This window comes from Ischnura elegans, chromosome 1, assembly GCF_921293095.1.
Source record: "Ischnura elegans chromosome 1, ioIscEleg1.1, whole genome shotgun sequence".
Taxonomy (NCBI): Eukaryota; Metazoa; Arthropoda; class Insecta; order Odonata; family Coenagrionidae; genus Ischnura; species Ischnura elegans.
This window is the reverse complement of record NC_060246.1, coordinates 30056308-30083653: the sequence shown is the minus strand read 5'-3', so window position 1 is coordinate 30083653 and position 27346 is coordinate 30056308. Positions and strand designations below refer to the sequence as shown.

The following is a 27346-nucleotide window of genomic DNA, read 5'->3' as shown; positions in this document are numbered from 1 at the left end:
CGCTTAGAAGTTTCGGGATCATGGATGATAAAATATGATTGGAGGGAGGCTACAAATATATCTATATCAGCAAATGTGTGTGAGAGTAGAGGTTAAATTTCAGGAATGAAGAGGCCAAGTGAAAACTTGGAGAGCCTTTGGGTATTGTTGAACTCGTCGAGTAAGTAATTGGTATTTGTCCGTGAAAGCGTAAATTGCTATGCTTATCTCTTCATCTTAACTGCATTAATTGAAAATGTGAAGGAAAGTACTTGTGGCAGGACTTGAGTGAATTGTAAATTGTTTAGGAGTTGACTAATGAATGAGGCTTTAAGGATTGTTAGCCGTAGTCAATAGGCCTTTTGTATAGGCATTGTACGGACTAAGGGGTTCGTTTAAGGAGTTCCTTGTAAAGGTTTAGGGCATTGCTTAAATAACTACCGAAAGCATATTCAGAAACTTAGGCTCATTACTGTAAGTTTAGGTAGCCCAAGTTAAAAAAAATATAATATCTAGGGTAGACAATGAATGAATTCGGCAATGGAGGATAGGAAAACGTTTCGTGGAGGTAATTAAATTTACCTGCCGCTTTCATTGATTTATTTTTTTTATCGGTGCCAAATAGGTAAATTGCGTTTATTTATTGACTTTTTTTTCGTCGTAATCAATAGAATGCCTATCTTGGTTTAAGCTGACGGTAATTATGAGGGCCAACTTGTTTGCATGCATATTGGCATAAATTTAATGGATTAAACTTAGTATTAATATTTCTTTGTACAACGGAACAAAAAATACGGAACCAACTTGATATCACTACTAAATTTAATTAATAAAAATGATGCCAGTAAGCATGCAAACAATTATAAAAGCGTCAGGCAAACCAAGATTAGTATTACATTGATTACATTGAAATACAGTCAAGCTGTACATTTACCTAACTTGTTATGTTGTGTTGTAATTGTAATCTTATAGGTGGTGTTACTGGGATAATAAACATTGGATGAAGGTGTCCTAGTGATGGGGAAAGTGTTGTCCTGCAAATTTGTTGCCTTCGTATCGGACGAAAAAGACGGAGAGTTTTCCATTATTTTTCGTGCTTTTGAACCTCCATTCAATTGGTTCGATATTATTTGTAGTTTTCAGCCGTGTTCACGAAACGCTCCGGGATCTGCAGTTTTGTTTTATCAAGGGAATCAGTTTGTATGTAAAATTATATCGTAGAGTAAAAATAATAGTATTTATGGCATATTAGGTGTTGAGAAGCCAAGGGGTACAAGTGATTTTTTTCCAAACAGCGTTAGCTACAGTTAATTACAAGAAGAAATATACAAACACTTGGTTGCCAAGGGATACGAATGAGTCTGTTCTGTGATGACATGGAATCAAGTGGAAAATCAAATGCGCCACTAAATATACAATTGAACTCGTTTGTTTTCTCTACCTTAGTTTTGTACCAAAGTCTGTTCAGAAAAAAAGAAATCACTTGTACCCCTTGGCCTCTCACCCACTCATATATATTGTTGTGACACGCGTTTTTAATCAATCGATATAAAGAAACACAATTGACCATTTCATACATCTAAATCGAAGATGAATAGAATTCGTGAGGGAACGTGATGGGTGGCAACATATGGTTGTCAGCAGGTTATGGGTAAAATGTCCCGTGCTCTCTCACTTGATTTTTTTATCTCGTTTTCTCATCTAGTAACAGTGGCAAGGCTCTATGGAGTATCCAGTAAAATTGAGCCGACTAAAAAAAAGAAAAGAAAACAGGGAATCGCCTCAAGTTACTGGGAAAAATTCGGCTATTGAAAATAGAGGATTTCGTTATCTGTAAAAATAAGAAAAGGAAGAGGAACGATGCATTCATGCTGTCTTATCAAATAAATCGGAATATACGGATATGCTTATTAAGTGTACATCTTGAACTCTTTGGAAGTTTTTCATGGACCTTAAATTATGTTATGTCCAAGTGAACACCGTAGATTTAAATGGTTTCCAGTACACTCTGCCTTTCATCTTGACATTTTACTGCCTTCATGTACTGTGTTGGACGCCATGGTATTATTTAGTCTTTATACTTTTGAAATGTATGTGTTGCGGCGTTAGTGACGTTATCTTTTAAACTATCCGTTACAATGAACTATTAACTGAGGTAAATTTTAAAATCCCATTTATTCAGGATTATTTTTCATTTTACAATGGAAAATCGCAATCGTTTTCGGTTCATAATGTATTTGAGTTGTTTTTAGCAAGAACTCTTTAAATCAACTCTCTTTTCCGTTCGTTTGTTTTTTTCTGATCGGGTGGGATTTTGGAATCGATTTTGACTAACTTCCCGATAAGCTAGCGGCTTGAAGATTTTAGAATTGCTAAGAACTGGGTGATAATGGAACTATTATCGAAGGCATTCCTTGGTGCTTTGGTGTTAAAGATACATTAGTACCTTTAACACCAAAGTAGCACCATAGTACTACTATGGTTTTCGACCGGGGTAGGTTTACAGGGAGCATTTCACGAATGGCCCAACAATTTGCTAAATCGAAATGTAAATTAAAAAAACGTTTTTTTATTTTTTATTTGATAATTTTCGTGTGACTTAGCCTTTTTACCTGTTATTTGTCATTGCTTTTCCTGTTATTAATTTGAGGGAATCTCTTATACTGTCGTAATGGTTATCTTTCTTTTTTCATTCCCACCCTTGCTGTACGCTGCCTCGGTTATCAACCGCTTCATTCCATTCCTCCACTTCGTATATTTTTTTATTTTTACTTGGCGTTATCTCGGCTACCTTTGTTTTGTTGTGATAATGCCGTCATTTCCCCGGCACTTCGGCCAAAGCACCTCTTCTTGCTACCCTTGCTCAATTCCCTGCTGAGTCTCATATCTCTGATTTCCGCTTGGACGGGTAAAGGGTCGATGCATCTAGAAATATTTATCTATTCCCTGGAGGCCCTAGCCTACGAAACTAGTAATTAACTGCCTACTCTTTAGACTTTGTCGTCCATAATATTTTAGATGAACCACTATTCCGTTTTGGTTTCCTTGGTAATTATCGCGAATCGGTAGTGCTCTACAATCTGTATTTTCTATTGTATCTTGGTAATTGCGTCATTTACGAATCGCCCTCGCTAGCTTACCTCAGACCATTTTAGGTACGCTCTCTGTATAATTTCATTTTAAATTCATCTATAGGTCCATTCTAAAACATAATGCATAATTTTGATTATCATTGAAATTCAGTTTTTTATAAATATTACATGTTGATGTCGGGTCTTTGAAAGCAATATTATTATTATCCTAATCTCCTTTGATCCGTATTTTCATCTGTGATGAATTATATTTCATTCGCAAATCATTTCGATTGTCAGGGTCCCATGTATACGAGATAAAAATTTGCATGGATATCTCAAAGCATATCATTGAAATTCGTTTGTTTTTTATGGTATCATCGAAAGAACGACCCTTCCTGAATGAGATTCGGGAAAAAAAATTTCTTTGCGGTGCGTCGGCAGATTTTTATCCAAGTTATATATTTTCCTTCAAAATTGAGAGTTGGCAATTTTATCACCAGTGTCTCAGTAATCTAATCTGCATCACCAGATCATGGCCTGCCCCTGAGAATGAAGATGTGATTCTATTAATTCTGATGGTGGCCTAATGAAACTAATTATTTGCTAAATGTTTTGGAGTGGGGAGTTATATCAATTATTTTGCCTTGTTAAGATAAATAGTTATATAAATTTGTTGGATTTTGGAATGTCTTCCCATGCAATCGAATATGATGCAGTTGTTACGTAATGTACGAAACTATAATCGTGTCCTTAAAGATTGTGCGGCGAGGTTCTATCGCTTCAAGATTTTTTCGTCACTGCTGAATAGACTTGTAGGCTCGTTATTCGTCTTTTTGATTTTGTTTTCATGTTTTAATAATATGGTGCAATGTTTAAAGCTGATATATTCATATCTGTTAAATAAAGTATCACTAGGAAAATATTAGATTGTAAGCCAGATATTAGAGCTCTAACTAAGCTGTATGCATACAATATGAGGAAACTTTTTGAGCCTAATGGATCTTTTTCCTTGATGTGTAACATTTCTCTAGAACTGCGCATTTTAGTATGGAATCTAAAACCGTGAAGTGGGTTCACATGCCTTTTTTAGCCCTGTTGATATTTGACATATTTCGGGGCGCTACAAACAGCGTTTCAACTTCATATGTACCAGAGTTTTGCTGTTTGTAATAGCTCCTCTGATTGGTTTTCATAAACGACTGGAGCGTAATGCACCATTTTGCGAGCAGCAAACTATTTATGTGTATTCGTGTTTGCAATATCCCCGTTTTGTTTCGTGACAGGGCTTTTTCTTTTCGGTGTAGTTTAGTATTCCCCGAAATTAATCGTAAGCTCAAACAACGGGTGCGCGAATATATCGAGAAAAAAATGTTGCTTTGGAAGTGATGACAGTCGCTGAGAGGAAGAGCGAACAACGATTGCCGCATAATGTGGGGCCATTTCGCTCAATCGGTTGAAGAGGCGTTTCATAGCCGGAGACCGTCAATCCAAATGTCGCTTCTGCTCCGCCGTGGATTCGCAATTTTCAACTGCTCGCCTCACGTCCGCCGGCCGTGAGTTGCATTCAGGCGCGGACCATCTGTTCGCATGGTCATCGCTCATAACGAACGACCAATGTCCCGGCGATGCTCAACTGTTTTTGGTGCACTTCTTTTGTTTGCACGTGCTCCATTCAGTATCTCTCTCCTCAGTTCTGCACCATTTGCTTCCCGTTTGTTTGTGGACACCGTTGAAAATCGGCGGAGAGAGTGTGAAGATGTCGGACCCATCACATCAATCACGTGATCTCGGATTTTGCCTACAATCTTGCTCGCATGCGCAACTTCGATTGCCCGTTTTGTAGTGGCGAAGTAATAGGGGGAGGAATCATTATTTGAAAATTGAAAAGATAGGAATATTATAGGTGTTTCTCGGATATAACTTTTTATTTCATGAGCAAAACAAAAATGCTTGAAAATAATGTATGAAAATCTAAAACCCAATATTCTACGCATATCAGAACTTATGCGTATTACTACTGCGACGTATTGCATTCCACCAAGGTACCGCATTAAGTAATGAACCGCCACCTTCCAAAACAACGAACTTAATCCAAGGGATTCAAGTTATAAACGATGCCTAAAAATACAAATATATTCCATTAAAATATTTCAAGAAAATTCAATGAATTTTGTACTTTAGAAGACGCTTCTTTCGCAAAAACCTATGTATTTTATCTGGATTTCCTGGGGTATTCATTGTCATAAGATTGAGATATCATTCTTAAAATTTCTTAATGTTTCAGTTTAAAATTAATCAATAATAACCGGCATTAAATAAGTATAGTTCACCGTAGCATCTGATAAGGCTATTTCAAAAAATTTGGAGATGATTGCGTAGGTATGTAATGCGTAAGAAATGGAGAAAACATGCGACCGGTCGAGCTGGAGAAATGGAGTCTTTTAATAGTATGCACACCAGATGTAATAAAATATACAATGAATTTAAGTTTTTTGTCCGATCCTGCTCGATGTTGTCTTAAAAAATACTGCCTAAGCAGTACGTTTCATTGATGTCTCCAACATGTGATATGTATTGGTCATTATCTCTCTCCTGGGGCTTTTGTTTGCTACTTTCCGATATTCCTGTTCAATGGTGGACACCTGCGAGCGATTTGCATAAGGCGAAATGACGGCTGCTGTTTGGCTGGGATTCGCTATGGGACTAGCGAAAAATGATCCAACCCCCACATTCCCCTCTGAAATGTTTGGAAGAGTTTTAGCTGCTTGCCCTCAAAACAATCCCCCCCGAAATGCATTTCTCTCAACATTACTGCCGTGAAAAAACTTTTTTGGCTACAACCTTGCTGAACGGTGATGGTCATGGATAAAAGTGGTCTGGTCGATTCTTAGTGATATTCAATGACATGCAGTGGAATGAGAACGTTGTGGTAGTATTTAGCAACTCATATATTTGCCCACCGGCTTTCCACACTTGGGTCCCATTTCTACCATAATGACTCACACCTAAGAATCGAAATCGGCCGGGCGAATGATTTAGTTCCGGAACGCTTTAACGTTTACACGTTTACATTTAATTCACGTGGTGGTGATCGAGACTGGTTCTATTTGGGAATTGAAAAGCTTCAATGAAGTATCCCCCTTGGCCCGCCACTGAGGATGGAGGGGGCCAGATACGCTTCACGAAGGGACTTTCTCAAATCAACGAAAGATTTCCGCCTCCTCGAGTAGTGATCATTTGTGACGAGGAGGAAGGCAAATGGAAGCCGTGGTGCCGGTGGATGCGTGCGCTATCTCGCATCTTGCATTTGTCGTATCAGCGGAAAAGCCTCTCCGGAGGAACGGGGAAGAGGCCACGTAGCGTCCCGTCCAGGTACCACGGCCTTCGTCTCAAACCGCAGTCCTCGGAACACGTTTCAATTTGCCATTATCTCTCGCTCTCTGTTTTATCGGTCCCTCCAAAATTAGAATTATTCCTCCTCGGCAAGGGGTTCCTTAATTCTGCTCACTCTCACGGCACAATGGTGAAATGACTCCGCATTTTTCAACCCTCCCCACCAAATGTTTTTCCCGCAAAATAAGAAAGTGACAATTCGCTTCCTCTCAAAAATCTAATGAGAATCTGCGCGTTGTTGGTTTCTTAAGGTTTCTGTCCTTAAGGTTCTTAAGTCTAAGGGCCAACAAGAATTTTTAGCACTTCCACAAAGTTACGCCTTCTCTCTTTAGTTTTATGATTTTGTGTCGACGAAGTGGGTACTTAATGGTCACGCATGAACTTCCATGGTTTGGATGCTCGAGAGAAAAACCCTTGTTACCCAAACCCAGGGATTCCCAAGAGTTTTAGGAACGAGGACCCTTTGGCGTAAGAAAAATGCGTATATCGCAAGACCGTTGAGTCACGTAACATAATTCCTCAATATCTTAATGAGTAAAGAATTTTATATTTGGTAGAATTTAATAATATTAATGCGTTTATTAGCAACAGGCCTAACGAATTTGAAGTTAACGTTTCACGAATGAAACTTTGGCTTGGTTTCTTCCTCGAATATATTGCCATGACACGATAGACATAGGTACCTTGATGCGACCCAACGTCGACTGCAAAGATTTTATTATTGTTTTTTTTATTTTTTTTCAATGATTATTGGTGTTTATGGTCGAGGGTAGTGCGCTTTTTAGGAGAAGAAAAACCTAGGGGTCGGTCAATGTATGACGGAGATGGAATGAGTTGAGGCAAAACCATATGGGTAGACATCAGTGCGGGATAGGTGGAGTAGTTAGACTCGGCGTTGGTTTTTTTCGTGGATATAGGAAGTGAGAAGATTATATAAGTGGTACGAACCCATAACATATATCTATTTCCGACATTTCTTCGAATAATTTAGCTATAACTTGCATTTTTAGAGCGTATCAATGCAGCCCCACGCGGGTCCGCGAACCACGCAGTGGAAATCACTGTCTCCGCAGCCTGCGGTTACCGCTTGCTCTTTCTTCTCATGTGGTAATATGTTACGAAACCCTGTCATCGCCCATTTATATTTTCACTATCAGTTCAGGGGATTAACTTTAAGTTTAATATGCTGAAACTTATGACATTCGGCCAAAAGCAATAAGTTTGGCGGGGAGAAGAAAATTTAATGGAGTCAGTCGATTTTCATCGCAAGATTCTGACGGTTTTTCTTTTCATTTCATTATTTTTCATTTTGGATGGCTATACCTTTACTATACTGACGCGTTTGTTTCATTGGAAAATTTACAGACACTCTTTAGGTCGTTCTTAGTTAATTTTAGCTGCCCGATGCTTTTGAGAGTGGTACAGATTCTGTACCAGCAGTTTGTTCCGTATATTTAATAAAATTTATTTCTCTGAAAGTGGGATATGCTTTTTTGTGATTTTTAATTTAGAGGTTCATCTAGGTAACAAATCCTGAATGTTATTATTTAATGTCATGCTAAGCTAAAAGTTAAGATTAGTCAAGAGACCTGTGAGTTATATTTATTTACGCGTCATTTTTATCTCACCCTAAAAAACCGTGCGCTCTTCCTGCACAACTAGTCGAATTACGAGGCGGACATTTGCTAAGCAGGCTCCACTCTAGGCAGACCTTTCGTTTATTGCAACCACAAAAGTATGCCATGAAACGTTTTAGCATAATTGCTGTGGCTGCGGGCCGCCCTGAAGTTAGATCTTACGCCAGGGGGTGGCGGTGATGACATCATAAATTTTACTACCTACTCTACAAAAATGCAACGCTTGCATTTAGGCTCCTAGCCAAAAGGGATCCTTTCCCTCATCTTAATATGAAATTTTCCCCATTTTTCGCTTTCGTTGTTTGTGCCAGCACCTAGGGAGATATATTGCCCTGAACCCGCATGAGCGCGACTTGACTCGAGGAAACTAATATAATTCATTCCTACATCAAGTTCACAGAATTGACGACAGTGGTCGTCGGCGGCCTTTAATCATTTGATTAATTTTGTTTTCGTCTCTCTTATACTTAACCTGAAATGAGGGAGTAGACATGGTAGGTCCTTGTTGTCAGGCATCAACATCATCAATTCTCCAATGAATATTTCCGCAAAAATGTCCACTCCAAAATTATTCCTGGAATTTGATATCTCTTTTTCCTGTCGTAGTTCTTCCCTTTCATAATTCAGCCAATTTTTCGGCTCCGATGCCAATTTCTCAATTTCGGACAAAATGATACTTATAAGTTCAAAGATTCAGGCGTTATATGGTGGAAGTTCGACATATTTAAATAGAAGATGATAGCACTTTTCCACATTATTTTTATGCGTACGACAAGTTTCGGCTCACAGAGCCATCATCTAGTTCAAGTCTTGTACCAGAGACTTGGTACAGAGTACATCAGGTACTGAGTCTTGTGCCAGATGATGGCTCTTTGAGCCGAAACGCGTCGTACGCATTTAAACACTGTGGAAAAGTGCCACCATCTTTTTGAAGTGAAAACTTCTTTAGCGGCGATAAGCACTTTTGCGGGATGGGGAAAAAGCATAGAATTCGCGTGAGCGTCACCGACCCGACACCGCGATCGCTACAGCGAGATATACATTTGGGTCTTAAAATTCATCTCTTGTTATCTCATCCTCGTGTATAGTGGTCAGTATCCCCGCCTGTCTCGCGGGAGACCGGGGTTCGATTCCCCGCCGGGGAGGATTTTTTTCTCAGACTCATACAATTTAAAAATTTTAACAATGGATATTTCAACTACGCAGGCTGACTAGGTATAGTAAATAAACTTTGTTAATATATTGTTAATATATAGACTAATTAAAGTCTTTTTGTTTTAAAAATATTAAAATTGAAAATAAAAATCTATAGTGTATATTGTATAAGTTCATTAAATATAAAGAGCTCGTGCATGAACGTGCAGAAGAGTGTACACGCTATAAAAATACTCGTCCGTACAATTTAAGGCAGTTTCTTTTATGTGCATAGTGAACAATTATAGGTTTAAAACATATTAAATAAAAGAAATAAAAGCATATTATATTTTAATATATAAATGATGTTACTTTCTATTTATTCACATCGTATTTTTAATATATATTTAATAATAAACAGTGTGCTGAAAAAAATAATTTCCATTTTTGTTGAAAAATGAGTATTACTGGAAAAATTAGTTCTTCAATAAAATTAAATCTATATAAAAAATAAATGGATAATAATTATTTCAGTTTTCACTTCTGTCGGCCAGTCCCAAGACTGCCCCGTTTTTTTTTTAAATAATACTTAGGTTATTTTGCTTCAAAAACGAGTACCTGCACTCGCCGTCTTCAATTTTGTTGAAAAAAATGGTCGATATGGTGCTTTTTCGTTACTGTGAAACCCATCACTCAAATATTATTCTCAGATATTTGGTTGTAAAAAATGATGTTTTTATTTTTAATTTTTGCTTCAGTTTTTGCAGTGTATATCATTGGCTTAACTAACTAAAACATTCACACATTTTTTAAATTTAAGGCTGACTACGATTCATATTAAATTGTTTAATTAAAAGTATTTTGTTATCTTTGAAAATGTGCGTGTCGTTGAAAAATATTTTCCCAAAATACACCTACCTCGATTTGGCAAACTTTTTCTTGAAATCAGATGCCCATGTACCCGCTTTCGATTGATGAAAACAAACTGATTTTCAAGGGGCTGTGTAAAAAAATACTTAATTTTTTCGTGCTTTGAACCAAGCGGCCCAGGTCAGGGTGATCGCAAGTCAAAATGAATGGAAAATAAAACTTTCACGTTGACACATTTATTCAAATAGTGTTACCGAATCCAGACATGATGAGTTAAGTTTCATAGACAGCAGCCGTTACTTAGATACTATACCTAAAAAAATACCAAATTTCCCGTAACTAATCCGATTTCGTTTGTGATTGTGATACCAAAATGTATTATGATTATGAAGTGAGGACTTCAGCTCACACTTCTTCGAGTCATGGGCCCAAATTTTTCATTTTGTGGCAGACGTAATTCTGCATTTACTTGAATCTTGACACATTTATTTGAAAAAGTAGTCTTGAAGCAGTTCCTTACTACAGTTTAACCATCGTACATAGTGACTTAATATTAGATTGTTCTACACCATTAAATGTGACAGGAAAGGATGATGAGGTATGTTATCCTGTTTTGTTTTATATTTTTAATCAAACTGATATGTTTCCTATGGTCATTTATACATTTACATTCATTCATTCATTTGGAAATAATAAATAAACTTCGTGTAGGAAGTAATTTTGTACTTATTTTAAATCCGTAGTGTATTCGTTCGAAACAGTAACAGATAAAAGCTGAAGTTTTTCTACTGGTCAAAAATTGCCAATGCAAATTTTGTAAATAGCCTTTTGTCACACCTTGGGTTCCAAAAAATTTTCCAGCAATAAATAGTAATGCCTTCCTTATCTGTTGCTTAATACGCTCTTTTTCAATACGTTTTACATTGTGCCTCCATTCCATTCACCCCTTTTTGTTGGGCACCGTTGACGATGTTGTTTATATTCTGCACGCAGTAATTTGGTTGGCTACAGCGTTGAGATTCCCACTCTAATCTCTTTAGAACCTCTTGCTGGTGTGAAGTTATCCCGATGAGGTGGATAGGGGTCCGTAATTACTGTGATTCAATTATCCATCGATTGCATCTATCATTGTCTTTCTGGAGATGCTTTCCTGTTGCCTCCCTCGACGGTGTTCTCAAGAGGGTTCCATTACCGAAATGGTCGCTCCAAACACCCCTCTAATGTCCTTAAAAGGGGGATAAGATTCTGAATTGGCAGTCTTTGTCTGACACTGAGCCTTCTGTTATCTTGAGTGGGACATCATTATTGTTTCTATCACTAAAGCGTTAGCGGAGATTGGAACATGGGGTGGAGTTAGGGAAGGAGGCTATGTTTTTTTATTCCCCAGATTTTTCCAAGCCTTGGACTTCATGTTCTCTCAAACGTCTGCATCATGGTTTCCTCGTTAACTTTTCTGACAAGACTTCGATGACATGGTTCTAAATCATCATTAAAGTCTAACTCAATTAATTCTTCGTTCAGAAACTTAATAGCCGATGATGAATTTGTAGATGAAGAGAATTTGTAAAAATAAAAAAAAGAGGATGTATATATCTCCACGGAATACTAAAAGCAATGGCCGACCGTGAAAATCGTTGTGACAGGAATCAATAATTTTTTCAGGATGACTGAGAACCGTGTGTCTAATAGAATGAAATTTGCACAAGAATTATTTTCATTTTATAACCAAGCACCAAGGATTTATTTTTTTAATATGTTGCTCCAATGTTTTCTTTTTTAATTTCCAGATAGAATTGGTGTACATGAAAAAACTCATACTGAAGAACAACTCTAAATATATGATTCATTAGAGATTGTAGAAAGAGAGCAATACTAAAAGGATATACAGAATGTTTTATAGCCGAAATGTTTTTAAGATTATCTTATCAACATGACTACAATTTGGGTATTTGAAGAAAATATCCATACAGAATCCATACAGTATTGGTTGATATTTCATATCTGATTATAGTGAACATGTATACCCATAACATAGCATTACATGTATGTAAAAAAGAGTCCATTTAAAATTTTAGGATATCCACCAACATTTGAGGATTTCCACCTGGTATATAGTAGACGTCCACAATACATTTTTGGATCCACTTGCACAGAAGATATAGGTAGATTCTCATACACACCAGCAAACTAAGTAGGGGATATGCTTACTTATGGTGAAACATTTAGCATATGCGCAAGTAAAAATAATGCATGAACACAATTTTATGATTATCCATTCAAAATGAAGTGGATCTTTTCAAGACAATGTTGGACCAACTTATTTTTTTTAAAGAAGAAGCAATGAATATCAATTATTTTAACGTAAATAACTTAACAACAATTTTTATTATAAAAGAAATAAAGAATGGCGTCAGGCTTGCTCCAGACATAATAAAATCTGGAATACAGGGGTATATTTTACGCTGCAGGAAGAGTACCCCCAAATGTGGTATTTTCACATACTTCATGGTTCCGTAGATACTTACATACTAAGCATAAAGGATAATTTTAGTTGATCCGCTAAAATTTAAATGGATGCCGGAATCACTACTGTATGTAGGTCCACTAATTGTGAAAAACAAATAACAAATAACTGTACCCATGGTACAGCTATTTGTTTTGATAAAAGATGCTTCAAAGAGTTCTCGTGAACGTTTGCTTCGCTCATGTTAACATGAGATACGTAGTTGTTTTTTCCTTGGAATTTGTAACTTTTTATAATGCTGCGACTCATCGAGAGGTATATTTATCCTAAATCATTGATTCCTCCACCACTTTTATATCCTTTTACTATGATGTGTACAGCAGTGGCGTAGCGAGGGGGTAGATCTGGGGGGTCCGACCCCCTCGAAGTATTAAAACAGAATTTATTTCCTTCATAAAATAAAAAAAATATTAAAAAATCATGATTTTACAAGCGACTTCTTTAATAAATGAAGTTTTTTCAAACGAAATTCCTGACTACCCCACTTATGTAGAGGTTTTCATATAGCCTTATAGAGGGAGTTTGAATAAAAATTTAATCTTTTCCCTCGTTTTTTGCTTATAAAATGGTAGTTTTTTCTTGCTTTTTTATGCTCTCTTTCATATTTTTGTTTGTAATATTTGCACGTCATTTATCAGGTCTTGATCTTCGCGGTTAATTCAGCAAATTGATATAGTTCGCATTTTCTTCCAGAGGTGGCGATGGAGGAGCCTTCGTCTCCCTCGTCGGCCGACTACCAGCGCATCCTGTCGGTACTACGACGAGATGCCTCTCTGCGATGCCGGGAACAGGAAAGAATACGGTGAGTACCAGCCTATTTTTTCTGTTGCCTCAAACCAACCGTAGTTAACCACTGAGCCTCTCTTCCCAATGTGAACTAGCTGAAATAGCTGAAATAGAAATAGCAAGAAATAGCTGATAGTACTTGTGATTAGGTGAAACAACGCCTAATTTTTATTATATTTCCAGTCAACCTTTCCAAGACTATTCCTGAACTTTTATGCATTTGAAAATAAATGAAACCGGACGGAAATTTGCGATGACAATTTTTATTTTTTTTCGCTATTGTTACAATATAATCGATATTTACGACTTTTCTATCACGACCTAAAATTCGCAATTTAATTAGGGCATTTTTAAGATGAAATATCATTAGCTGTTTAGGTGTGACGTCCTACAATTATGCACCCTTTCAACGACCGCGAGCGAGCGAAAGTCATGGGAGGCGGTTCAGGTGCAACTAATACCGTGGTGTGTGGGGGGTATGGAATACCCACAAGGATAAGAGTTTGGTGCGAGATTGATAAATTGCGGAATTTTAAAATAAATGGTTGAAAATGGTGAGTTTTACGGCTTTCTGAGGGAAATTTTAATAATCCTTACACTATTCTATTACCAATATCAATCCAATTAAGTGAAATGGATTCAACTTAAAAATTTCTCTGAGCTCTGGGGGAGGGGGGGGTTTATCCCCCAAACCCCCCCCCCCTCGCTGCGCCACTGTGCTGGTGGTCCATATTGTGGGAAATAACACTTATAAATTTAATGTGAATACATTCATAAAGTTTCGACTTTGGCTGGAAAATAAAGTAATTTCATCCATTGTTGTAGTGAAATTTTAGTAAAAAATCGTCTGTAGAAAAACAGTAATAAAAGATAAGAAATTCCAGAAGTTAGGTAGAATTGCATAATGGTAAAATCATAATTTCTTGTGAGGCCCGGTTGACTGAAAATTGCTTGTTCGTTGAATACCTTGTAACGACTCAGAGGCTTCCTCATTCACATATGTATGCTCGCGGCGTGATTTCCCTCAAAATGCCCTCCGAAGCCGGTATATTTTACCTTTTTTTTAATTTTATATTTGGTCTGATATGTCGGATTCAAATTTCTATCAAGGTCGAGGAGTTCCTCATGGGTAATATTGCGTGTCCCGGCACAGTCAGGAGACACATTACTGCCCTGAATTATTTTTTGTCCTATGTAGAACTATAAAACCCGATTTTAGCTATCTCTCCGACTATTCTTATGCCACTTTTTTAATTTGTACACAGCACCAATTAATTGAATATCCATTCATGGCTATTATATTTTTATAATTAATAATTTTCATGTTTTCATTCGACTTTTTTGTTGCATTCTTCAGCTAGGTTGGCATAAAGAACTGAGTTTAAATGCTTTACCTGAGTTTAAATGCTTTATGATTTTTAGTAATGTTATCTAAATCCTTATTAAATGTGACTTGGATTTAACATACAAAATATATGTTCATGAATTGTGGACTCAATTTTTCACCATTGAATTCTTGTGTTTGTTCGGTACTGTAAAACTAGCTATTGGAATTCTCCTGTATGTTAGTATTTAATTAACCATATCATGGTGTGCCTCGGTAAAATTTTTAATTATCCTCTTTGAGTCGCTAAAATCAGAAATAATTCTGTTGTTATATCTAGATTAAGCCTACTGTAATCCAAATTTCATTTTCGTACTTTCAACTGACACAGATGTTTCGTCTTCAAATGCCATTTCTGAGTCGTGCCATTTAGAAGATGCGTTTTTGAATTATGCCTGTCTTTCTTCCGCTGTATATGACTTTTTATTTACGTGTTTCACTTAATTAGTTTATTTTTTATTTTATCATAGCTATTGAACCGTCATTTTTTTTACTGTCTATCCTTCTTTCCCACTGTCCCTATATTGGGATTTTTCTTCCTCATAGAAAAATCTCCCCGGGATGGTGGCAGAGAAATAGCTTCGCTTGGTTTCGCTAGGTAGGGCCTCCTTTGCTTCCATAGCACTGGAGTGTTTTATCCCTATTTCCCTCCCTTCCAACCCTTTCCTTTCCCTGGAGGCGTCGGCGGGCTCCGATCGCGACGGCGTCTCCATCCTTTTTCCTTCCTTTCTTCCCCCTCCCCGGGTGCGCGGGCGTATAAGCTTCGTGCTTGGTTCCTGGCCCCGGTGCGTTGTAACCCTGGTGAGGGTTCGCCCAGAACCCTCGAAGTCTCTGTCTATCCTTCTTGTCCTCCCTCTGTCCCCCAGAACGGGAAGACAATGGAATGGATGTAATTCTGGTGATACCCAGTAGCATGGTAGTGGTAAAAATACGTGACATAATGGAAAAAATGTGACTCTTGCGAGGATTTAGGACAATTATCATTCTCCTATTAAGTTTTACATCTGAAATTAAATAGTGGAGCCTTTCTGTGGTTTAAGGCACACCGTTCGTTATTTCTCGTCTTGTTCGGTCTTTCGTTATATAAATACAATGAGCCCGTATGGAATATCTATTAATTATATTTTGTTTAATGTAAATGTATCAGATGTCAGCGTCATTTAACTCTCGATTATAGCTATACTTAGCCATTTAAATATCGAAAATTGAGCCGAGTTCAAGCTCTTGACGATATGGTTTCGCAGTTGCATCTTTAAAGATCCATTTAAAATTCCGTACATTATTTTTTTGCCAAATCTTTCCATTGCATTAAAATATTCATGGTCTATACTGCGAAAGTCATTGAATATTTATTGTCTTCTTGGAAGTGCATTATTGTCGGTCCAATAATTTTTATCCCCCATGGTATCTGATGTAAAAATCTTCAGCTCATGAATAAAATGTTATGCACTAAATCAGAGGCTAGCTATTTGCTTTCCTCCCTAGCCAGCATGTTTTTGTATCTGCCTGGGAAAGTGGGCGAAAGTGTTCCTTTTTTTCGATCTGAATCGGCCTCAATTCATCTGATTGCTCGTTACCGGCTTTTGCTTTATTTCGATGATTAATGAGAAAGTGAAGGAAGACGAGGCGATGATTTACCCCCGCGTAAGCAATCGGAGCGTCGATGGCTCGCATGGGGGCGGTTCTTTCCGGTTGGAGAATGCCTTCCTTCGTCAATTCGAGCGGAATTAATGATGGTATGAACGCGAAAAAAGAAATGAGTCGAGGTAATATTTATTTAAATGACGACGTTTCCATAAAGTGCATCCGGCCATCATAATGAAGTCGGAGGCATCTGCCGCATATCCCAGAGATATTCTTGCTCTCTCTCACATTTTATCTCACTCGGCCCACGAGCGTGGGGCGTACTGTTGCTTCCCATGCTCATTTTCCGATCGCAGATCGTTCGTGAGAAAGCTCTCGCAAAATTATTCAAATCTTACCTTTGAAGCTGTTGCAACCAATATTCCTTACACTTGTTATTTGCAGCCTTATTGCGAGTACAAATATTTGTCTGGCCTTTCTGGAGCTTAGAAAAATAGAAAAGCCCTTTAAAAGTTCTGCCTGGTTTGTGCTGCTGTTGATAAGGTGGCCATATATTTATTTGGGGGCCAAGGGGGAAAAGTGCAATTTTTTATTTTTCGAGATAAGTCCACATGATGGTAGGCTGGAAACAAAACTGTTGTTGAAAAGGGATACAAGTGAATCTCTGATAAAAATATACATATAGGTTCAGTGGTTTACATGCATCAATTTGTTGCAACAATATTGTGTACTCCACCAGCCATTATCTGCAATCATCTCCAAAACAAATTATTCCCCTTATTATTCCCGTTGGCTGCTAAGGTCATCAAATAGCCTATATATGTGGCTAGGTTATGTATTACCTCCGAAGATCATTTATCCCGTATGAAACTAGCATTTTCTTTATTGGATGAGGCTATAAATATGAACTATTTACTGAAAATATTGGAGTGGCTGAGCTTATAGCCCGTAAGGATCTGGATTGTTAGTTTTCCGCGGAAAAATAGGTTTAAATTAATCCACGATGCTATCTTTCCGTTTTGATAAAATTCCATGTTATTTAAGGCTCGTCTTCTGAGTATCATAATCCTGTAAGTTAAGCTTGTAAACCCTGCTCGAGTGATTTTGGTTGAAAAACTGAGCTCGGATCTGAGGAACTGTTTCCGATAAATTGCAAGGCTGGACAGTATAAACGATGGAAAATTTCAAATTCTCTGTGTCACCAATTCACCAATATATCACCAATTCAAATATTTGTCTGGCCTTTCTGGAGCTTAGAAAAATAGAAAAGCCCTTTAAAAGTTCTGCCTGGTTTGTGCTGCTGTTGATAACGTGGCCATATATTTATTTAGCCGCTGCTCTTGCTGAATTTTGATTTTTAGTAAAAGATGCCGTGTTTGAACGCGAATATCCAACCTTAAGTCAATACAATGGGTGTTTCAAAGAAAAGACGTTAAATTTGATATTTTGAAAAGAAATGTTTGAAATCCCCCAATCTAACCAAGGTCCTAATCATTACTGTTTGATAGTTATCGTCATTCTTTAATTGTTGTATTGTCGCGTGACAGTTGATGAGAATTTTATCTGAACATATCTTCTCCACATGTTATTTCCTTCAGAATCTTAAAAGGTTTGCCGAATATTTTGACATAACGCAGATTGAATCAAGGCTTGAATCAACACGAAGGACTCCTTTGAAAAAATATATATCAGCATACGAAATCACTCAGTGTGTCTTCCATAGGGTTGGTTTGGATACGTGAGAATATAACTCATTCCGGGCAGCAGGCAATTTTAATTCACACTTTAGGGCAAGGAGGCCTGAGGTAGTTCCCTGATCTGTTTTATGAACGATATTTCACGCGACTTTGCTCAGTGAACACAATGCCAGTGTAAGCGAGACCATTGCCTTGGTCGCCAACGCACGCCACTCGCCACAAAACTACAACCCGGCGAGCGAAACTTCACTGTCGGCGCACACGTGTATTGCCAGTTCATAGTCATTAACTATTCTAATTGTATCATCTTTTGACGTATTTCAACGAAGGCGTAAAGGCGTAGTAGGTTGAGAGCTTGGTTCCTGATCGAAATATCCCGGGTTCAAATCGGCATTTGGAAACCTCGAAATTATTAGTCGTGGTCGTTCGAGGTGACTCTGAGAAATGAATTGGCCACCGACCCCAAAGGCGTGAAGTAAACTTGCCTGTTGCCTGGAATGAGCTGAACCCTAATATATCCAAACCAATCCTACGGAAGACACACTGAGTGAGTAATTTGTTACTTACTTAATGGTGATAAAAATAGTGTTTCATACAAAGATATATATCGTTTGCTTCACTAATTTCATTTCTTTTATTCGTATAATAAATCATAAATTTCAATCCTTTGATTTCCTATTTTTCTTGGCTCGTTAATGCTTCTTATGCTAACTTAGGCGATTGAAAATCACGGTAGCGTATGTACCGCTGAAATTGTTCTCATCATAGCCCTTCCATGAAATCCTGCACATTGGCAGAAAGTTTCAGCTCTACGAAAGCACTCGGTTCATTTTACGCTGAAGTGTAAAAAACCATGCAATTATCCTTGTCGAGGCGAGTCACTCAGTGCCTTTTTGAGACTCTTTCAAAAAAATTGAAAGGAGAGTGGACGATCAAGCACCTGTCACTTCGAAAAAAAATAAGCGAGAGTGACCTCCCGGTAAAAGTTGTTTACCGTAAATTAAGACTTTCCCATTATCAATCCATCGTAAAAAAAAGACTCCGAACGATTTTTGCCCCCGCGAGAATCACACCAACCGGTTTAATTTCTTCCCGGTAAAAGGTAGAGAAACTATTTTTTCCCCTCCTTGGACGGACCATTTAAGTTTCTTTCGGTAGAAGGCAGTTCTCATTTGCCTTATTACTCCCATGAGAGCCGAATAAAGAGCCAGTTTCACCGCTTGTGAGAGAGTAGGTACCTCTGCGTTACCCGTTTTTTTCACTCTTCCTGACCAGTCTGACAGCTGTTACACCGTCCTTGCCGCCTCACACAACTCCTCTAATCATACGCGCCACTCAAATGCGCATACGCAACTCAAATGCGAGATTGACAGACTTTTTCAACACACGCATAAAATAAACACATTTACACGTGTAGATGCAAATTTTTCGACCGTTTATGCATCATCATCCCTGATTTCATCTTTCGACTTGATATTCAGAAGCTGCTTCTGTTACCTGTTCTTTTATGCTAATGTTCAACTTCCCTTATCCAAAACAACCATTACACATGCTGTGGTACTGAAACTCTTATTACTTATATTTTTCTGTATAACTTTGTTGTCTCCAAACCCTATGCATGGCAATATTATAATATCGACCGATTCGGAGTGGAGTGAACGGCATCCTTTGTTGAAACTTTAGCGCTTTTCCACTTTTTAAATTTGAAGACACACAACTAATTTCAGTTCTCAGAGTCATCTTCACGTGGAAGACCTGCTAGGTGGGAATGAAGCAATACCATTACAAATTTATCCTTGTTCTCTCTTTCTCTCTCTGTCTTCTATCGTTGATCTTCATTACGGCACCTTTTCCTCCTCCATTGCAATACGCACAAATGTTACTCAACTTATCCCAAGTATTTCCATTAGTCCCCTCCCTTGCTGATTTTTCGTCCGCAGTTTCTAATTTAGAATGGTTTTTCGCGTGTTCCTCCGTGTGAATTTTCTATTTCTCTTTTCTCATTTATTTCATAGAGGATTCCGTTTTTACTTTTGGAATTGCAGACGAAAGTTCGTCCGGCCAAATCTTTCGAAACGCTACTCTTTTTCCTCGTTAAATTCTCGGTCTTGCTTGTTTGGCATGCAGTGATGGTGGTTGCCGTCCGACGAAATTTTAGCCTTCGTGTAAAGATTGGTGTATTGGTGATGCGGGAGAAAAAATTGAAAAAGTGGTTGGAAGGTCCCGTGGAACCTGTCATCAGTATCCGCCGTCTTGATGAAAGTGCAGATATCCGGTTAATCTCATAGTCACGGTGCCTCTTAGAAAACCCGATATTTCTCCATCATAAAGAAAAGGGGAATCTCACAGAAAATCCATACTGAAATTTGAACCTAACTCTTCCGTGGGGATAAGCCAGAGCGTCAAACTTTTTTTTTCACTTTTCCGGATATTCCTGATGGTCCATGTACACCTGATATTTAATTAACCCTAGGAATTATCTTCCATTCTTACTAAGGGGCTAAAACGACCAGTAGCCAACAAACACTGCCCATGCCCTCAGCCGTGAAAGGCTCTGTCAGAACTCGAACCGACACCACCAGGATTACAGAGTAGATCAATATCCACGCCGCCTACAAGGCTGACTTAATCCAAGATTCTAAATAATTAAAGTCGGCCTAACTTGGCATATTAATGCTCAGACCAAGAAATAAAACATTCCACAAAACGGAGCTCATACTGCACAACAATCATGAAATGGATTCAAGATGACTTTCAATGATTTTTGAACTATCGATACGCGTTTCTATCTCCCTACCATCTGCTTGAATTAAGGGAAAAGTTGAACTTTTCTCAGCTAACGGTCTTGCTAAGGCAACCTACTATAAGCTGACATGAACCAGCGCACAATATTTTCGATATCTCTACTATCAAGTTACACGAAGTGAACGAACACAAGTAAAATTATCGGGAGAAAGTCTTAATTTTTCGTATTGGTATTAGTTGGAGATGAATAGTAGTGGTCACCATTCAGTCACCATAGTTTTGATTTATTTTAATTATTAAAATTCTTTCCATGTTTTTCTGTAGGTAATGAGTATTTTTGGTTTTATTTTTTTTCATTTTCGCATTTAATAATTTTGAAGTTAGCCTAATTACAGGCTTTTTGCCTTACAGTCTAACTTACCTCCCAGGATAGAAATTATTAACATAAGTACATATTACATGTACCTACATGTGTATGGAGGATTATATATATTATCATTATTATAATATTCTAACCCGGCTGTTGCCTCAAAACGACTTCATTTTTTATCCGTCGAGAAAGCACCAAGTACTTAATAAATGTCAACATGTTTTATCAGATGGGTATGGGTTCAACTCACTGGATTTACCCAGTGTTTTCTCCTTTCCCCCCTTCCGTTTATTCTTTCACTTTCTCCGCATCATTCCATCGTATCCCGTTCTCCTACCTCCTCACACACACCCTATCAAACACATACTCTCTCTCCCTCCCCCCTCTTTCCTCACCCCCCCCTCTCCATCGCTCATCCATCGCCCCGGGGATGGCAAGGGAGTATAAGTTTTCTCCCGCATGGATTTCGGAGTGGAGAGATGCTCGGAATTGGGACGATGCTTTAAGGAATTTCACGCGCTAACCTGTTCCTCCCCGACGAGGATGCGTTTTCACTGATCACCTCACGCATAGTGGGTATAATGCCACTCCTCCTCCTCCTCCATCGTCTCCTTCCTATGCTTCATCTCCTTTTTTTTGCTCGGTGGTCGACGCGTTTTCTAATTCGTGATCGGAATGCTTTTCGTTTACACTCGCGCATCCGCGGGATCATCAACTGCGTTGAGCTTCATTATGTTTGCTTCCACGTCGGCGCTGTTCGTCGCGGTAGAATAATGACTACCCTTGATTGGACGATTAGTTCCAGTAAGATCTCCCGCTTTGTTACGCTCCTCTTAATTTAACTCGTATCATCCGTTTCTTGGTACAAGTGTTTAATCCTTAAACATCGTGCTATTAAAACCATCCGCGCAAGTATGTCAATTCCTTATGAGGCACTGCTGTCCTTAGGTTAGAATGGTCAGAAGAAAATCTAATACCTCAGCAATTTAGTCTTAATTTTGGTGGGGTAGGTAATATTTGGAGTTTTATCATTTTTGTGGGATAGTTACAAAATGTTTTATATATTTCAGTTTGGAAGTACACCTGCTTTTTCCTGTATTATTTGAGGGATATTTGCAGAAATAGATTTAAGTATCCAGCACTCAATAAGTTATCAGTGACAGCATGTTAGTAGGTAAGATTTTTTAGGTTTCATTTATAATATCCGTTACTTGTAACTCGTTAACCACAATCGAAAGTGTTTTTTTTCTATGTTATCTTAATTTTAACGGGACACGTCGATCACTAGCCTCATTCCCAATTCGGAGCAGCCATCGGAAACATGAGTCGTTCAACGACAAACGGTTACTCCGAAGAATCAAGCAATGATGCTAAAAGAGGTTAAGGTGAAACAGGCGATGTGTCAGCGTAGTCGAGAGTCGTATCTCAAATTAGACTCGGCTTGCTCGTTGTGAGATCATTTTTGTTCGAATTCCGCTCGAAGTGGGATAATTCTTTAACGGACTGATGGATGTTCTTATCTGGCCTAAGCATTTAAACGCCAAAGGAGATACGATAGTTGTTTAACTCATTTTTAGCGATAACCCACTTAAATATCGGTGTAATTGGCCGTCCAAACTGCAGGGAATTTTATTGTTTATTTTAATCCTCCTCTCACGATGCATATTCATATTACCCGCGAAATCAGTGCCATCCTTCAGTAGGTGGAAACGTGGAAACCATCTTATATTGTTAATTCGCTCAAATTATAATCTAGAGTGAGAGTATTGAGGCTAAGCATATCATTCTCTGATAACCAGGGAATCTCAGTACTCCATTCGTGCCGTTCGGAATTGTAATGGAGAAGATGGCTGCCAGCTTTGAGGACGTAGAGGACCTAAGATTCTTAAGCCGTTGGGCCACTTTGAAAAGATTGTCGTCAACCCTCAAACGAGTACTATCGCTTAGCTGCTCTTCTAAGGTTACGTTGTAGCTCTAAAATGAAGAGGTTATTAAAGAGGTTAATTTTAATTGGAAGCACTGACATCGCTAACCAAAACAATTTCCGCATACAAATACTGTTCTAAAATATATTCTGATTTTTGCTATCAGCATCATCATCAACTTCAGTGGGAAATAAACCTACGCTGCTTCTATTTATCCGTTTCGAAATTTGTATTACCTTTTTATTTTTTTTGGATTTGCAACCAACAAAATTGCTTGAAAATGACGCATGTTTTTTTACAATTATCATTATATCATAAGCGGCCGGTGCTTTCGTTTTTAATATGCTTTTACTCTGTGATTTCACAACTAAGCAAGCTTTAAACGGAAATACTCTTGAATCATCCAGGTGAGTTAAATAGTATTGGCTAGGTGGCCAGCACCCTTAACATAAGATGCTTTTTTAAATATTCTTATATAAAATTTCATAAAATTAAATCAGAGGGTAGGATAACAAGTACGATTGGTAATAATTTCATCACGGTAAAAGTTTTTCTTCCAAGTTCAGGCAACTTGGGAATTAACGGTCTGCAATTGATTAACACTATGCTATCGTTATTTTTCGAGAAAATAAGGTTTATTTGAGTTTTTAGCGTTACATTAGTTGCTGTTGGTACGATTATTGATTCCCTGCGATTATAAGTGAGAATGGTTAGTGCATATTATCCTTATAAGCTAATTATGCTTCTTAATCATAAGCATATTTTGACCTTCTTCTAATGACGCATAGGTCCTTGAGGTAAATATTCTTCATTGTGTTAGAATGGATATTAGTGTGTGCAGTGTTTCATCGGATATTTATTTAATAATAACACTCGTCATCCTTTTCTCCAAATTCTTACTTAGCCAAATGAAAAATCTCTCCACAGGATGTTTGGAATTCTTTCCTTGATCACTACCAGTGATCTACATTTACTCTCTGCCTACTTTCGAGTTCACGATCTGATTCTTCTATATCCTCAGATTCAATTTCATCCGAGGTATTACCCGTATATAATATCTAAAGCTTTGTATAATATTGTTCCATCAAAATTTAAAAATATTTTCGTCTTAGCGTCATTATCATATCCAAATATCAGTTTGTTCCATATATCGTGTTTCTACTGTAAGACTTCTGTTAAATCTTCTTCCGTTTGCGCTAAGGATTATTTATTTCACCTAGAAGATTACTCATGTTTTTTAAAAGATAATTTGGCTAAATTAGGCTTCAGTTAATTATAGATTGGAATTTTTTGTTCATTATCTTTGTTGTCAACATAATATACGATCTGGACACCTTAAAATATACATTTTGAAATAAGCAACAAATTATAATTTCTTTTCTCGAAGAGCCTCCGAGATAATCCTTACGGAAGTGGTCACATGTGCAGTAGGTAGACGTTGATATTTGAAATCAACGAAACTAGTGAAAGCAGTGACAACTACATGGTACTTTGCAGTGATTCACATCACGAGTGTGAGTGAGGGTGAGTTTTCACCAGAATGCATTCCCCTACACGCTTTCTGCTTGTCGAAACAAATTCTGAATACATGTACACTATACATTGTATATGTGTTTACAATGTACAGTGTACATGTATTATGGATCCTTTTCGTAACAGTATGAATGCATGTAGGTGTGTAAGGTCCCAATATTATGCATAGTTCCATGCAGCACGGGTCTACAGCAGAAATAAACTTGTACATAAATCTTAAGTTGGTTTATGGCTCACTGAATTTTTTTGGGCTTCCTCTCGGGTTAAAAACTCCATCGTAGCCAACGTTTCGAAGAGCAAGTTGTTCATCGTCTTCAGGGCAGTCTGATGTCAGAATCGAACTACCGGGCTTGTACACAATTTCCCCGGGGGGAAGCCGGATGCGATTAGTGGATGATTCCGACATGACCACTGGGCAATCGTATGTAAGTCCTGTTGTTCGATCTGTGCATCAGACTGCCCTCAAGACGATGAGCAACGGACTCTTCGAAACGTTAGCGACAATGGATTTTCTAACCCGAAAGGAAGCCCGAGAAACATTCAGTGCTCAAATACGCCGGGAAAGTGTCTCTTCAATTAAAGTTTATGGTTAGTAATTAAAATGAGTTTTTTCATGGAAGGTTAGTATCAAATCATTGGAATACCGGGATGAAGGGATGGAGAAGCAGCAATTAATGACATGAATTGCGAAACATATTGTACCTGTTACTATACCCGATGATCCCAGAATCTATTGTGTCTCCATATCAATTTAACCCCAATACTATTGTAAGCGTAGGATAGTTTACACTTCATTTGGTGTGGAATAATTACGACTAAATAGTAACCGAATTTGACGGTTAAGCTCGGCCTATACTTTCTCTTTCTATCTCATAAATATTTCAGGCGTAACTCATCGAACAATAGTGAGTAGCAAGGGCGTAATGCCCAGGATCATAACTAGGGAGGGGGGCAAGCCATGGTCTAGCGGTGGGGCGAGCCAAGTTGTGATATTTTAGCATGGAAAAAGTGAATAAAAACAACATTTTAAGAAAATTATAACAGCGCTTTATTAGTTTATGAGATTATTTCTTGGAAAATAGTTTTATTTTAGTTACATATCTTATGCTAATACATATCATTTTTCGTGGGTTTAAAGATAATTTGGTGAATACTTTCGTTTCAATTCAGTACTGATTTTGCTTAAAGACTTTTGCGATTTTTGCTTCTTTGGAGAGAGGGCAGCCCCCCCCCCCACCTGCCTTTCGCTGGGTACGCCCATGGTGAGTAGCATTGAATGGCATTCTCACTGTAGTGGATTTTCTTACAAAGAATTCGAGAGCATTACTCGCTGCATGTCTTCATGAAGATTTGTCCACCTGAGTGGATACCTTCCATCTCCCTCCTCCCACACCCTCTTTTACATTCTCCGTCAATGCCACGGGCGCATCTCCCGCGCGACCCCGTTCCGCGCCCAAGGCAGTGTTTTGTTTGCTTAACGTGATCCATCAACTCCTCCTCCTAGCGCTCTTGTCGCCTCTCTTCCATCGGCTGAGCCTTTGTTGCCTCCGGCGTATGCGCCTGCTCCTCACAGAATTGAAACAGCTTCAGTAACTTGAAACTTGGCTGTAACGCATTCTCGATTCTCATGCAGGTGGTAGGTGCACACAAGCTTTGAACTTGCACGCTGCCATGTTGCCCATTACAAAACTACCACTCTTGAGGATCGGGTTGTTGTGGTTGGCATGGTTGCCTTCTCATCCCGCTATTTCGGCTTCATATCTCTGCAGGTCCATGGAGATTCCTCGAAAATATTTGGATTCTCAGGGGAGGGAGAAAAGTACTTAAAAATTTCAACACAAACTGAGGCTTAGTCCACTTGGAGACCAAGTCTCGTTCGTAAACAAACCCTCGCTTGTTTTCTCTATATCCTAGCGTAGGGTTTGTTTCGTCACATTCTCGTTAAAATATTTGCAATAAATACGCACAACTTTCTAGAAACCATCGAATTCTCATGGATATCAGGCGAGTCGCAAAACCAGAGTAGACCCACTGCTCCCTAACATCAGGCTAGCATAGACGTGGGGTTTCTTTCCATTCTTACTTCTCATCCCATTCTCCCTTTTGAGTATAGTTACGATTTTTGCCGTGTTCTCAACTACATTTTAATTTCACTTGTTCAATGGGTGCCCTCAAGTTCGTTTAGATATATGGTGGTGGAACTCGCGCTGGCTGAAACTTCAAAAGTGTGACTTACTCCCATTCAAGATAGGGGAACTTTATGTATCCCTGTGTCACCTCTTACTTCGACGAATAAGACTGTTCTGCAAAAAAAAAGTTGTTCAAAAAATGCCCCGCAACAATTTAGGGTGTTTCTGGCTAATTTTGGTTCGCTGAATCCGAAAATGGCCTCCGTTTTTTTCTATCACCCTCCATTTTTACGCAACCCCTAAATTGGGGAAAACAACTCCTTATCTAAACTTATCGCTTTTCAAGGGACTTTTACTAATGTTATCTGCTTCTGATTGAAAAAAACTGACGTTTTAAGACTATCAGGGTCAAGAGAGAGATTATAATGCTTATGGGAGTTGAAAGGCTTCATACGGGCTTGGAATCCAGGGCCCATAATTGAGATGCCAAGTTCTATATCCACTAGGCTACCACGCTCGCTATATTCTATTCATGTCGCGATAATTTCTTCTGTGGGACCGCAATAAATTCATTGAATTGTT

The 27346-nt window shown here is 38.2% G+C and overlaps 1 protein-coding gene across 2 annotated transcripts in view; it reads left to right on the top strand.

The window, feature by feature from the left end:
- Nucleotides 1–27346, top strand: part of LOC124157854 — a 246324-nt gene that overhangs the window by 64553 nt on the left and 154425 nt on the right. For both annotated transcript variants that reach the window (XM_046532915.1, XM_046532923.1), the window contains one exon: nt 13305–13413. In XM_046532915.1, coding sequence (XP_046388871.1) covers nt 13313–13413 — 101 coding nt within the window. In that variant the 5' untranslated portion in view covers nt 13305–13312. The remainder of the gene's footprint in view (nt 1–13304; nt 13414–27346) is intronic.